The 15,260-nt window shown below is 26.9% G+C and overlaps 1 protein-coding gene and 1 long non-coding RNA gene across 2 annotated transcripts; one reads left to right on the top strand and one right to left on the bottom strand.

Moving 5' to 3' along the window:
• Positions 1–1,055: 1,055 nt before the first annotated feature.
• Positions 1,056–4,643, top strand: LOC136976065 (uncharacterized). The gene is made up of 3 exons (XR_010880872.1): positions 1,056–1,085; positions 2,925–3,067; positions 4,354–4,643. It is a non-coding gene; the product is annotated as an uncharacterized lncRNA (long non-coding RNA).
• Positions 4,644–4,672: 29 nt separating this feature from the next.
• bou (boudin) lies at positions 4,673–14,604 on the bottom strand. Its single transcript, XM_067271255.1, has 3 exons — positions 14,335–14,604; positions 5,933–6,082; positions 4,673–5,131 (listed from the first exon to the last, which is right to left on the bottom strand). Exons 1-3 carry the CDS (start codon positions 14,390–14,392, stop codon positions 4,914–4,916), a joined length of 426 nt encoding a protein of 141 aa, XP_067127356.1. The 5' UTR covers positions 14,393–14,604; the 3' UTR covers positions 4,673–4,913.
• Between the last annotated feature and the right edge of the window lie 656 nt (positions 14,605–15,260).

The following is a 15,260-nucleotide window of genomic DNA, read 5'->3' as shown; positions in this document are numbered from 1 at the left end:
TATATCTGTTATACAATCTACACCATAACTATCGTGTTAACTTTGCACTCTCTTACCTTCAACTATGGCTTCTAGTTTAATTCACAATATTAATTTATCTCATCTTTATACATAAATTATTAAATAATTATATAATTTTTCAATATATATTATTTAATAATTTTTGATTTTATTAAATAATATAGTTAGAACAAAATTAATTAACTCGAATTTGATTATTTTCATAATTCAAATTTTTTTCGTAGCGGCGATTTAATTAAAAACGATATTTTGGAAGCCGAAAATGTATTTTAGAAATATTCAAAAATTATAAAAATCCGAAGAAATTTTGAATTTTTTCCCATAAAATTAGTAATTATATTGTGAATTTTTATATTTTAAATAATATATAAATATTTAATTAAAATTTATTTTGTAGTTAGGACTATGTATCCTACTATAACCAATTAATTTCATAAACATTAACATTTGTTCTAAATCATCCATTAAATTTGTAATATAATAATTAAACACGATACTTGTACTCTATAAAGTAAAAATTCGCACTCTTAACAATATTTGACATTAATAATATATTAATGTGCTGATACAGAAAAATGTGTAGGGCTTATTCACAAGCAAACAGTAAGGAATTAGGACTCAAAATAAATAGAACAAACATTCTTTGTTAGAAAAGTTTCAATAGCACTTAAACGATTACATAAACTCCTCTCTACAAATGATTAAATCAATAACAGTCTTAATTTGGTTGGTAAATATAAGTGGAAAATCCAATAAGTGTTCATTATTAGGGTTACAATCAGTGAATTTCTAATCAATTAAAAAGTTTTAATTCTACAATAGTTAATTTAAAGCTTTTAAAAATGTATCGAATTAATTTAACGTCGCTTTGACACATTAATAAATTAAATATTTTAATAACTAGACATTTAATTCATTATAAAGTATGAAAGAATTTATTTTTTATTTCAGATTCATTCTACTTTGTATAAATTTTATATTTTTAATCATTTTATAAAATTATAATAAGTATGCAACCACAAAATCCCGAGTTTCAAAGTCCTCAATACCATCACAATCATCAGGTACGATGTCTTTAATTCATTTTATGTCCTTTATTTTTTTTTTAAATTGTTAAAATTTTATTAAAACGTCATCTATTGATATAAATTGAGACTCATGTCTAGTTATTTATTGACTGAATTTTTAAAAATAAACAATCTCTCGTCGGTTTTATTTGTTCGTGTTATAATGATGAAATGTTTAAATTTGATTTGTTTCTGTAAATAAACTTTTTAAAATTGCTTTTCTTAATTTAGTATCTAGACTTGTTTACAAAAAAAAGTTACAATGTAAGATTTAATTAACCTTACTTAAATATTTTTACTGTATTTTTGAGAAATAATTATATATATTTTAGATGTCTAATATTTTTAATAGCTACATATAACGATAAAAATATTTTAAAGAGTCATTATTTATAGATGTAAATTGAGATATAGCAGACGAGAACACCTGTTCGGCAGGTGATTTAAACAAAACTTAGGATATTCAAGATTGATTCCTTTAAATTCCACTTTAATAATGACCGACGTTGCCACGATCTAAGCCGTCTTTTGAATTAAACTTATCTCGAATGTAAAAAACGGATTGAAGTCTTAAATATTCAAAGTATCTGCTATAATCACAGCCACTTTATTCTTGTAAATGTTATAAATTAATACATAAAAGCTACGAATTTGTGTCTTATATACACGCTTAGATTACTTTTTAGAATAAAGTTTATATTGTAGCACGCTAGAAAATCCCAGCTTAGAAATGAAACATAAAAAATTAATTTACAAAATAAGAGATTTGTAACACCATGCTCCATCAATGAAGTTCGAAATTAAATTTTTACTGAGCTAAAATAAAAATAAAATAAATAAAAAATTACATAACTCGGATTTTTTTAGGTTTCAAATTATATATATTTAATATTGATAATATATAATATGTTTGCAGGAATTATTTTAGTGGAATAATTAATTAAACTCTATAGGTATATATTGTATGGATTCCTAATTAAAACGTTACATTGACCAATATTAAATTTAAATATTAGATGAAATAAAGTTGAAAATTATTGGTAAATGATCAGTCATTAAGCTAATATAAATTTCATTAATATTCACCTTTTCAAGAATAATATATTTTAGCATTTTTTAAAATAATTCCTAACTGTAAAGTGCGACTCAAAATTTTGATTTTTTAAGTTATTTATATATTGCTTATTATATTAAGTTGACGTTGATTGAATTATAATTTGTGCTGTTATTTGACTTCGAATTTATAAGTTGACTGAAACTGACAAGTCTCAGTTAGTTTATAAATTTTCCAGTAGTTGTTATATATCATTCATTTAAAACACAGAACAACAGTAATTGTATCTTCTAAGTATTTTTGAGTAAAAAATTTATTTTGCACACAAATTTCTAGCATTTTCTGTTAGTGATTTCGTGTTTTTAGTAAGGTTATTGTACTTTCTTTCGTGTTCTCTTAAGATGATAAAATCATGAATATTTATGAAGTTATTATCTTTCTCACGAACTTTTTCACATTAAATTTGCAATATTGGGTGTTTAATTTGAATAACTTTCTTAAACAAAAAACTTTATCATCTAACAAAATTTATCTGAGCCTCATATCTTATTAAAAGAAAATGCGATTATTGATTAAAATACATTTCCATTTTGCCTCTTATTTTTTATTATTAGAGTCGTTAACATGGCAAAAAATATTATGATTATTCCCATTAATCACACTTCGATATTTAAATTATTTTGAAAGTTAAAGATTAAAACTATTCTGTAAATTATTTTGTAGTTTTTAAAGAGATTTTTGGGATTTATATATAAGATAATCATTTAATTCTTTGTGTACAGGGAGCACCACCACCTTATCCACAAAACGAACAGTTTATTTACTACCCATCTACACTTGCATCTCCAGGCATGTTTTATGCTACTCCGCCTCCTCCTCCCGTTTCTCCTCCTTATCCTCTACAGTATCCATACGGTCACACCGTGTAAGTACCTATATTAAACTAAGTAAATGTATAAATTAAAAATAATCTTACTTGAAACAAAATCTGAATGCCAGTCGACTTGACCCTTGCCACGCATTAATGCAATTCACGAATTAACAAACTTATATACACAATGATAATTTATCTGGGAAAAATTTTATCTTTACGTACATCTACGTAATAATAATTTATATGACAGGTACAACAGAGGAGCAACGTTTATACGTTTCACATACGTATTTTTACATTAGTCCGAAAACAATCACTTTCCTTTTGATGGTAAAACATTTCGTTTATACGACTAAATTCATTACGAGTTTCATTCAAACGTCATTTCCTTTCTGGTGAAGATACTAATAATATTCTTTTAAAAAATGCACTCAAAATTTCTAGAACACATTCTTTGCTCTATTGTCTCACCTTCCTCTTTTCGCATTCTCAGAATTTAATGGTGTAAAATTGATTCAATCAGATTATCTCTTGCAGAAGTGATTAGCATTAGGTTATTGCTAATGAGTGAACCGATCGCAACATAGATTTTTGTAATATTCTATAACAGTAAAAGAATTCATAAACGTTTTTGTTTTATCACAGCAACTTTCCAATGTAAATTATTAACTATTCTAACATAGAATTCCAAATGGTTTTTAATGGATATTCTAAACCTTAAAAAATAATAATAATGTATTTAGAGGGCAGTGTACCATCTGTTGAGAGTGGCATTCGTCTCGAACAGATGAAAATCATTTTAGAATTTATTGCTATTCATAGGATATGTGAATTATGCCAACTCAACGAAAATAAACATGATACTTCTGTTTAATAAAAATGTAAAGTAAAATATAAATATTGTATTGCTGATTTTGGCATAAAAGCTATTAGTGGTGCACATCCTGAGTAAATTTCGATGAGGCCGATGAGGAATCTTTTCGGTTCGTGAGAGGCGTATAAACGATGCGCCACTATATTTAAAAAGTTTCTATCGTACGATATTTATATTATACATAAGATAATACAAGTTCCTATAGGAAATGATTGATTCGTATTACTTTATGCAATATGTTAAACCGTTTGAAACACTATGTAAATTGTATTACAGCAAATTTACAAGTTATTTGTAAAATATTATTTAGAATATTAATAACTTTTATATATAATATATATATATATATGTGTGTGTGTGTGTGTGTGTGTGTGTGTGTGTGTGTGTGTGTGTGTGTGTGTGTGTGTGTGTTAAGTTATGTTTAAAAATAAATTTAACAAATTTTAAATTTTTTTACATTTAGAATTTTGCGAGAACACTCCCGGAATGGCTTAATGGAGAAGTGTTGGTTCTTAGCTTGCTGCTATCCCTTGCTGTTTTGTTTAAGTCCCTGCTGTTGGTGCTACGACTGTTTTGACTAACTTCAGTTTATTTTTATTTTAAGTACATTTTTTATTTTTATCATCATCTCTTTCGATGACAGGTATACTCCACGACAGAATATTTTATGATAAAACTCGTACATTAATTAAAAACGCGTCAAAATTTTTGAAGCTAAGTGGTGGTGAATTAAAATTTAACAAAAGAAAAAAGAAAAAATACAAGTAAAAAGTTACATCTGATTTAAAACTTTATGTAATAATATATATATTTTTAATTCTATTTTAATGAATGCCACAAGTAATATTACAGCACATGATTAATTCTCGAGTTTGACACTTAAAAAATGAATGATACATTCGGATAAAATGATTTCCCGTTTGATAAAGAACATAAATATGCTACTATATATGTCGATATCCGCGTCACGATTCATAAAACATACGAATGACTTCAAATACGACTTATAACATTCGAGACATTTCAGTGAAACGGCGACTCGCCCCACTGCCACATGTTCAGTATGATAACCGATAACATTAATAGTAAGGAAAGCCTCCAAGAGATGGCGGAGTTGCAACCGTCAGTAGAACAGGTGTAAATGCAAGAGCGATATTCCCTCTCGTCACCTGGCCTCTGCACGTATTCACAATAGTTACCATTATCACGAGACGAACAGAACCTCTTAGTTCCTATCTCACCTGTACAAAAAAAAAAAAAAAAAAAAAAAAAATATATACGTCTTAACAGCTTATTCGTAGTTTTCTACACAAATTTTTCCACGATAGAATACATGTTAATATATCTCACAAACAAGACATTAATTATAAGTTATATAAATACGTTTTATAACTATATTAATAATTATTTAAAAGAGTATAAATTTTGATAAATTAATTTAAAAAGGTTATTGTTTAACAGTGTAGTTAATGACCAAATAAAGTCGAAAATATGTAGTTATTCTTTCCAAGAAATACTTTGTTAACAATCTCTAAAGACATTCCAATTACCTTTAATTGTCTGTAGTTTTTACGGTTGTTACTCTGTATACTAAACTGTATAAAGGCATAGAAGTGTATACACTCCAAACTACAGTTATAATTCAAAATAGCTATTTATATGAAGTTTAATCTTCATATACAGTATAATGTATGATTTTTATATTATAAATTATAAAAAATTGGTAACAAAAGCACTTTTTGTAAAGATTAACTATATCTTTATCCAGTTTATTATAATTTTCTACGTAAAGAAATGTATAATTTATACAAATACAGATTTATATTTACATCGAGATTTAAATAAGTATAAAAATGCGCTTAGATATACATAAATAGAAAATTTGTATTTCAAATACAGATATATTTTTTTTTATTTACGTCATATAAATTTAGATAGATATTTTTACAAAATGACAACAATATACCGCGTGAAAAATGGCAGGAAATCGGATATAACCTACTCGACAGACAGAATTACCTTGCAATATTTTTTCTACTCACCCTGGAACATTCCTGTAGTTTTGATGCAATATTGCGCTTCGAATATGTCAGAACAACTTTCGGGTTGTAAATTAGCATTTTCGTGATCGAACTTCTCGGAACAGTGCAAATGTGTCTTCGATTCGCATCGATAACACTTTATACACGACACTGCAACAATAAAAAAAATAATATTTAAAAAATATATATATGTATCGATGAAATTTATTAAATTTGACAGAGTAAAATTACGCTTGGTGCAAGTTCTAAAACCTCTAAAAATTGTTTTACATTACAATCATTTTTTGTAAATTATAAAATCGTTTTTTTACTTTAAAAGGAATTGCTTTTGACACGTGTTTCTAAATTTCGTGTATTTAAAAACTTTTATAATTTTTTTTTTTTTTAGTTAAAAGGAATTCTTGTCCTTTTTATAAGAAATAAGTCTGATACTATTTACCAATAATTGGAAACTAAATTTAGTATCAGACTTGATTTAGTTGGCAATTAACAGCACTTTTATATATTATACGATACAGGTTAGTCGTTACTATAGTGATGTTACGTTGTCAGTTTCGTTTCATTCAGTTCATTGAACTTCAGTTACGTTCACGTGTTTTCAATAAACATGAATGAATCGCGTAACCGTTATTCGTAGATTAGAATATCAATTCGATCACATCTTCAGTTATTTGAGTGTATATCTTTCATAAATTAACATATAAAAACATCACTCGGCAATCATCCTGTTTTCAATTAAAAACGTCATCTTATACAGAGTGACCCAGATGTCAGTTAAGCTTAAATCGTTCAAAACGAGAACTTTCTTGCATAATTTATACGACCTTTGTGATTCGCATTCACAAAGCACAGTACCTAGAAACCCACAATAAAGTGGTTAATGAAGAGCTGAAAATCATTAATGTAATAAACTTAGTATTTAATAAATCTTTGATAAAAACCTTTTTTAAGCTTATATTAATATATTTTTAGAGTTGCTAGTGGATTTGTAATAAATATGGTCATTTGTTTCTAAAATTTTGTAAACTCGATGTTAAATGCATCAAAACGAGAGTTTTTCTTAATCGTAAACTAAAAATAAACTTAATTAGTATATTAATTAACATATTTACTGTTGTTCTTAATAACATTTAAGTTAGATGTTTGCCGTATCGCATTCTCCACCCTCACTTCAGCTTTTGAATTTATTTTATATCGTTAATAACTTAGTTTTTTAGGTTTGAATCGCTCTGCGAACAATATTGTAACACGGCATAGATTTTCTTGAATTAAAATGATTTATTTCAACATTAAATTTGGCCAGTGTCATCGAGACCGAATTAAAGTACAAGAGGAACACGAAAACAATTCGTAGTTAATCACTTTAACCTAGAAAACGATTTTCGAAACATTTAATCCTTCCAGCTTCATTTAGACAGTAAATTTTAGAGTTTAAGTGAAGGCAGGACAATGAAAAGTGCTGGAAGGACTTTATCAAACTATTTTTTGAATAATATTTTACCGATTAATTCTATACAATACGGAATTTGATCATTTCAGAACAAGCTACATCTAGTTTAAAATACTTTCATACCGAAATCTGACCTTTACTTCACTTTACGAATGCAGGATTTTAAGAAATCCCTTTTAAAAAAGTAAATATTTAATGGTTTAATTGGGAGATATCTAAAAATTCTGTGGAATAACGTTAATAAAATTTCTTTTATTTTTATACGAAAGCAACCATTTAAGCGCTGCTTTTATGATGGCATTCAGAAATTCTAAGTTATAAAATACTTTAACATAAAAATTTCATTTAATAAAGTGGTTAGTATTATTCGAGTTAGCTACAGAATGACATTCGTACCATTCCAAATCAAAGCTTTGATGATATCCAGCGCAAATAACGTTTTAAACAAACATTAACTCGAACTAATTTGTACAGCAAAATAATTGTAGACATACGAAAAAGAAACGTAAACATTTAAGGACAAAGTATAGTTTAAATATAAATAACGATTTCTGCAAAATTTAAATCTGATTTTTACGTTAAAATTGAAGTTATTGATATTAAAATTTTTATTTTAGTATCAAAGACTTATGAGATAATAAAGATATATACTGTAATAGAATATTCGATATTATAAATGATCCATTATTACTTAAATGTTAGTGTGAAAAAATCTATCATATCATAAATGAATCTTCCCGACGGAAAATTTTCAGAGTAAAGGACTAAATTCTGAAATCATAAAACGCATAGTGATCCTTGAGAATATATAATTAGCAGGGTCGTTTGATGCACAAAGAAACTCCAAAATTTAGTCATTTATGTAAAAAACGTAATGCGAGGGACATAAAGATTCATTTCATAACTGGTGTAAAAATCTGTTTTTAATTGTTTTATTGAAATTGTGGATTTCGATAAGGGTCAAACCCCACATTTGTGATTAGCTTGGTTCCACCTCACCACTAGTAGGTCTTCGTTATACATAAATAAATTACCATAAATTTTTAAATTCATACGAGCAATTATTTATTATGACATCGTCATAATGCCGAGCTGCAATTTTTAATCATATTTTTAACTTATTTAACTTAATATATATGCTTTCCACCTCAAATTAGTAGTGTCGTGCCCCTGTACGTACATAATACTTTTCTTTTAACAATAGAGTCGTGCCAGTTATCTAACATCTTTCAAATGAAAATTTTTGAATTGAAATAACATGAGTTCCAGTTTGCATCGAAAGTTCGTATATAGTTAATTCGCCTCTTGCTCCTAAGGTTTTCATATCTGGTCTTGGATTTCATCTAATTCCAATCTCGATATTAAGGAAAGACGGACAGACAGACAGTGGGCATTTATACGTCTACAGTATTTTCAAATTGGAGTCCAATTATGCTATATAGTAAATTATAGTATTTATATTTATTAATACTAATCATCTGAATGTATTTTTATCAGCATTCTATGATTTCAGAATGTAGTTATTTAACAGAGATATAATAATAATTTTAATTAAATAATCTTTTAATAGAAATTAAAACGGATGTAACGGAGCCTTATTGTTTTAAAATAAATCTATCAATAATAGCAGAATTAAAACTGACAATTTAAATAATGAACAATTAAATACTGTATTGTTATAAATTATTTTAAAATTAATATTTTATGTTTTTCTAATCTAAATAATAAATATATCTTAATTATTATATATAAAATTTTAAAAATTTGTGAAAATATACATTCTAAACTTTAAAATTGAACTGTATAATTATAAGTAATATACAGTAAAATATCTTTTATAGAAGTGAGGTGCAAAGAACTAAAGGAAATAAGTAGTTTGTACAAAAACAAATTTAAAAAACTGAAAGAGTAAGTTGAAAAATATTAAAAATCCCGTGAAAAATCAATCCAGAGATAAATGTACATGTTTGAATTACATCTAATATAAGTCATGCATGTACAGTACAGTACATGGACTCTTGATTAATTAAATTACTTTAATATTTGACAATTTGTTTCGATAAAACAAGAATTCTTTGAGGAGAAAAAATTGAATAATGAGTTTGAATATGGAATATGATAAAATGTAATCATATTTTATAGAATCGTTAAAATAGTAAAAAAATAATTTAAAAAAAACTTAGATCTATATTTTCAGTCTGAAAAATTTATTAAGAAACACATTTTTTTCTTGTTTTAATTTAAAAAATTTGTATTAAATCTAATTTTTGAGAAAAATTCAGAGAGAGAAATGAAATAAGGCCCGAACAATTCATAAACGTATGTCCTCACTTCTTTCGAAAATTATGCGAATAAATCAATAAAAGGACTGAAAACAAAATTTCCACTATTTATCAAGACGAAATTCTACTTATATCTCTTTCGTATCTTGTTTTTAGAGACACGGATTAAGGTTAGCGGGTCCACTTTGTCAGTGCCTCGGACATAGAGGAATCTCTGTACTTTAGCAGTCCCTCTTTTGGGACTATTAAAATTCATTAATTTGTAGAATGTTTGAGGAAAAAAAAACTGATGTTTTTAATTAACATAAAAACTCTTCGTTAATTATATTGCGTTAATTATATAATGCAAAAATTGAATTTTGAAAACTCTTCTCCTATGACACGCAGTAAATTACGTGAAAAATTATCATCAATTTATTATATTTCGCAATTAAAATCACGAATAACGTTTTCAATAATTCGTGTTACGTAATTTTTCAATGGTTTATTGAAAAGCCAGGTGGTTCTTTTTCTTAAAAACATATCTGTTTAAACCGGCAAATAAATAATTAAAAAAAAAAATTGTAATTTACATACAAATACAAACGTTTAAGAATTATTTAAGATAAATATTCTTATGTATTTACATATAAAATCGATGTATAGATACAGGCCAAAGTAGAGGGTTGTCAGCCAGATCATTAGCGAGGTTGAGGCCGAAGTTTTCAACGCGAAAACGTGTACGTCGGACGTTCGGCGCCGTCTTCCTGTAAGCCTAGAAGTTTGACAATGGCGTTTGGAATGTCAATGGAATCATGCTCGACGTTCCAAACGCCATTGTCAAACTTCTCCGCTTACAGGAAGACGGTGCCTAACGTCCGACGTACACTTTTTCTTGTTGAATACTTCGGCCTCAACCTCGCTATTAATTCGGATTCCAGACATAAAGAGCCCAAATTTAAGCCCAGAAGAAAGGTGTTTTTTTGTTTAGGATAAAAATATGGAAAAAAATCAGAAATGATATCTTAAGGAATGATATCATTAAACAAATTTTACTTTAAATAATTCCTAAATTGCATATTTTGCAGTTAAATTAAAGGAAGAAAGAGCTAAAAATTCAAAATAATTCTTAATATTTAATAGAATAAATTACTTATTTCGAAATTTAGTAAATATTTTACGTTATAAATAGTATCTTAACGCATATTCTTATAATTTTTAACCTTAAAACGGTTATAATTAAAGAATTAGTATATTAATAGATATAATAATTAGTAGAATGATATTCAAATTTTCATTTTTAAACATTTGATTAAATTATAAACGAATTAGAGCGTACGTTTTTAAATTCATTTTCTATTTTTGTAAATGCATTTATAATCATTTATGTCCAGCTAAGTCAGATCTATATTCGTTAATACATTTTAAAATTAATTTAAATTAACGTAAATTAATATAATGCCAAATTCTCATCAGAAAATGTGCAATCGAATGAGAAATATGCAAGTGGTTAATTTTATGAATTGATCGAAACTTGTATATTTTTAAAGTCCAAAAATTTGTCAATTTAATTATAATTAAGTGAAAATATGCACGCGATTAAATGTTATGAACCGAAACAGATTAATTTTCGGTCATTCCATTACAATTAAATGGAAAAAGTGTTAAATTTATGAATGCAATTCATAATTGTAAAAATGCATCCATTTCATTCAAATGAAAAAATAAACACGTGGTTTATTTCATATTTCAATCCATTCGCCCAGATAGATCCTTTAATAATCTTTAATTTGAATAAAAACGACGAAAAATTATAAACGAAACAAATCATCTTTAAGTATCGATTTTAAGATTATCAACGGATTTAACTGCTGGAATTTTATTTTAATCAAGAGAAATTTCTTAAAAAAGTAATTTTTTAATATTTTTCTCATTTCGAAATTTTCGACTTTTTATTTAAAAAAAATTCTTTCAATTAAGCGCAAAAATAAAATTTTTTAAGATTATGTATAAGCAGTGAACGTGACTTATCTTTTTACGAAATTACAATGTAGCAATCGAATTCGGTAATATTAATTGGAGTAGATTCGTGCTTTAAAAACTACTTAATGGATTATGTAATAGTGATTGGTATGGAAATTCTACCGTTCTTTTCCTCGACAATTTCGAGCGATTGAATCGGAAGACGAGTAATGACGAAACAACGATCGATAATAAAATATTAAGCTTTAATCTTAAAAAAGTTTTGATGGCAGAACTTAAGTCAATATAACATAAAATAGTTCCAGTTGGAATGAGCCAACTCAGCAACCAATTATGTAGCAAACGGATGCAGTGTCAGCTGAACTCGACGATTTAAATTTAAATAAATTCGTCGTCAATTCATATTTAACCTTTTCATGAGAAATTTGTTTTTGTAAATTAAAAAAATTATCGATTTTTTTAACTTGAAAATATTTCTTGTATAATTTTAAATCTACAAAACATGTTTACAGTACGGCAATTCATACTGATATGTTTATTTTGTTAAAATAGAACTGAATATAAAGCTCATATATAAATAATTGCGTATACATGCATATATGTAGGCATATGTTATGTATTTTATAAAGATTTATATTATTTTTATACTGTACAAAGCCTAAATATATACGCTTTATATAGTATAAATCTACACATACATATACTGTATATATATATAGAGTTTATATTACTTTGTACACATTTTATATAATTTTATATATGTACACAATTTACATTTATAATTATGTATGTTAATAACATAGTTTTATTATGTGTGTATATAAAATAAATAAATAATATATAATATAGTTACATTTATATATTTAATTATATATATAACTAAATAAATAAAATTATAATACTGTATTATATATATCTATATATAATATGAATATAAACGTTATGCTTATGTAATGTATGTGTGCATATCTATGCATACTGATGCACATTAATTTTTACGTCATTTATTATATATATTTAAATGTATATCCTCGATTATGTTGACTGTTGTATAGTATGTACCTAACTATTTCTAACAGTAAATATTGAATTTTATATGGCCTCGGGGTTAGTCCCCAATTATTTTTAAATTCCTAAGTTTTTCTATGACATACAACCAATATAAATCAAAATCTGATAAACGCTTTAGGTCAAAAATCAAATTTGAATAAATTTAAATATTATTATATTTGCCCAAAGCACAATCATTAAATTTTTAAATTAATTATTGAAAGTTGTTAAATTTTGAACAGATTTTATAAACAAATAAGTTTAGTTAAATTTTAAACATATATTATCGCTTAAATACTTAATTTGTAATAGAATCTTATGTAATTTATAAGATTAATAAGTATAGGAAAAAATTAACTAATTTTGTACTTTACATACATAAAGTAGAAGGCTTATAATAGCTTTAAGAACATAAATCTTGTATAATACGAAATATAATGCTTACATAAAAACTTAACTTGCATTGTGTAGCTGCATGCAAACTGTTTTTCAAAAAGCCCAGATTTTCTTTGAAAGGAAACTATTTTTAACAGTCTTGGATACACACACATATATGTATGTATATACATACACACATACATACACTTCAAACATTGCCTTTAGTTTTCGTAGTAATAATTTCGAGGGAATTAATTTACTTTAAGGAGTTAGAGTTTATAAGAATTCAGATTAATCCTTTGATATATTCAATAATTTAAATATTGACTCTACCGAATTATCAAAGAGAAATATTCATTTTACTATTTTCGTTTTGGTTCGAGCTTAGTTTCATAAATCCTCATTAATCCTCAACTAACAACTCAGATTTACACGTGACCTTTACAACGAATAGACTTTATTAGTTTATAAACATGAATATTCATTTTTGTAACAAAAAAACCCACCATTTAAAATACAAAAAGATGGAAAATTACCATTAATTATTAGTCAATTATCCATTAATTAACGGCATATAAAATATGGCAAATTATAAGTTTCAATTGTATTTTATTAATTTGATACAGGCCTATATATTTTTGAAAAATTTATTTTTTACATAGTTTTTGAAGATATTTTAGAATAAATTCTACCTATTCACTGGAATCGCTGGAAAGAATGTTCCTTGACATTTTTCAATCTATAATAGCATAGATGCAGCACAATAAATTTTCTTTTGAAGGACCTTTTGTCGAAATGTATTATTTAAAATGGGGAGAAAATCGTTTTTTAAACTTCGTTCGAATAATGTTAATTTTCTAACCCTGTACAGATCTGTTACTAGATAAAGGTGGAGACGATACAGCGTAGTATGACTCCAGTCAATTCAAAAAGTACAGGGTGTGCAGAATAAAGAAAAATACTCTCCTGCAGAGAAGAGTCAAAGTTAAGCGAGTCACTCGCACCACCACCAACACCTATTGTCACTGGCAACCACCTCCCGAGTTATAGAACACTTCAGAAAGAGTGTTTTAAACCGTATATTATCCCATTAAGACTCTTCCTTATCTACTAATCCTCTATTTTACTTACCCGTTCAGTTTTTAAAGCGATTATCGCCGATTTAGAATCGAGCGACGGCGATTGGCGACAACTTTTAAAACTATTTTGAAATCTAACAGGTGTGGCTTTTTGGTAGGAGCCATGTTTTACACGAGTAGAACCGTAGCCGTAACACTTACCTGAAGTCAGCACAACGCATCCCATACATAGAAATAATATCCAACCGGTGGTTTCCATCTTTGCTTCTTTTTCTAACTCAACACGGTCGTCTCGGAGTACTTTTTTATGTTAACAACAATCAACTAACCGTCATCTTGGGGAGCAGGACTAGTATTTACACCTGTGAACTCCACCGCTCGGGTCGGATATTACGTCTACACCGTACAACCAATCAGAAACTGCCTATATAGTAATGTTAGCTCTGGCTATATCCAGCCAGTTGCACTAGTGAAAGCGACTGCCTTCCTTATCCGTTTATCAACAGTTTTAAAAATTGCAGAAAAGATACGAGTGTCTGAAGCTATTCAAATCATTTTTTTCGCCGTTTACTATTTTAAAAAAGTCGCAAATAACATGCAATTAGTGGTATTGTGCCGTTCGCTAATTACGCTAATGCCGCTCATTAGTAGCGATTTCAACAATCTACAAACGTTAAAAGGAAATCAATGAACATTAAGGACAACTACAATCGAACGGCGTACAAGATTTTAAACGTTCATATTAGATATTCCGCCATTAAATTTCCTTAATTTAGCACGAAAACGTGTGGATTTTTTCCGGCTTTCTTCGCGTGTAATGCAGCGCCACCTGATGTTATTTTTATTTAATTTTTAATAAAATATTTTAATGTAGATATGAATTTAATACTTTTACGTATTTCAATTTTTTTCGTGTTAAAATTTATTTCTTTATGTCCGTTTACGCGAATTTATCCGATTTTGAGATATGATTTAAATTATAATTAAGAGTTTAAAGTTTTGTTGTTAACGGATTTTGTTGCTAGGATACCTGTGACGTCAGATAGATTGAATATGTTTTAAATCATTCATACGTGAAATTTTGAAGGTTATTTGAGTTAAAAATTGAGTTGAAATATTCCTAAAAT

The sequence above is a fragment of the Centruroides vittatus genome, unplaced genomic scaffold (genome assembly GCF_030686945.1).
Source record: "Centruroides vittatus isolate TY-2023 unplaced genomic scaffold, ASM3068694v2 contig_393, whole genome shotgun sequence".
In the NCBI taxonomy this organism is placed as follows: domain Eukaryota; kingdom Metazoa; phylum Arthropoda; class Arachnida; order Scorpiones; family Buthidae; genus Centruroides; species Centruroides vittatus.
This window is presented reverse-complemented; position numbering and strand designations above follow the sequence as displayed.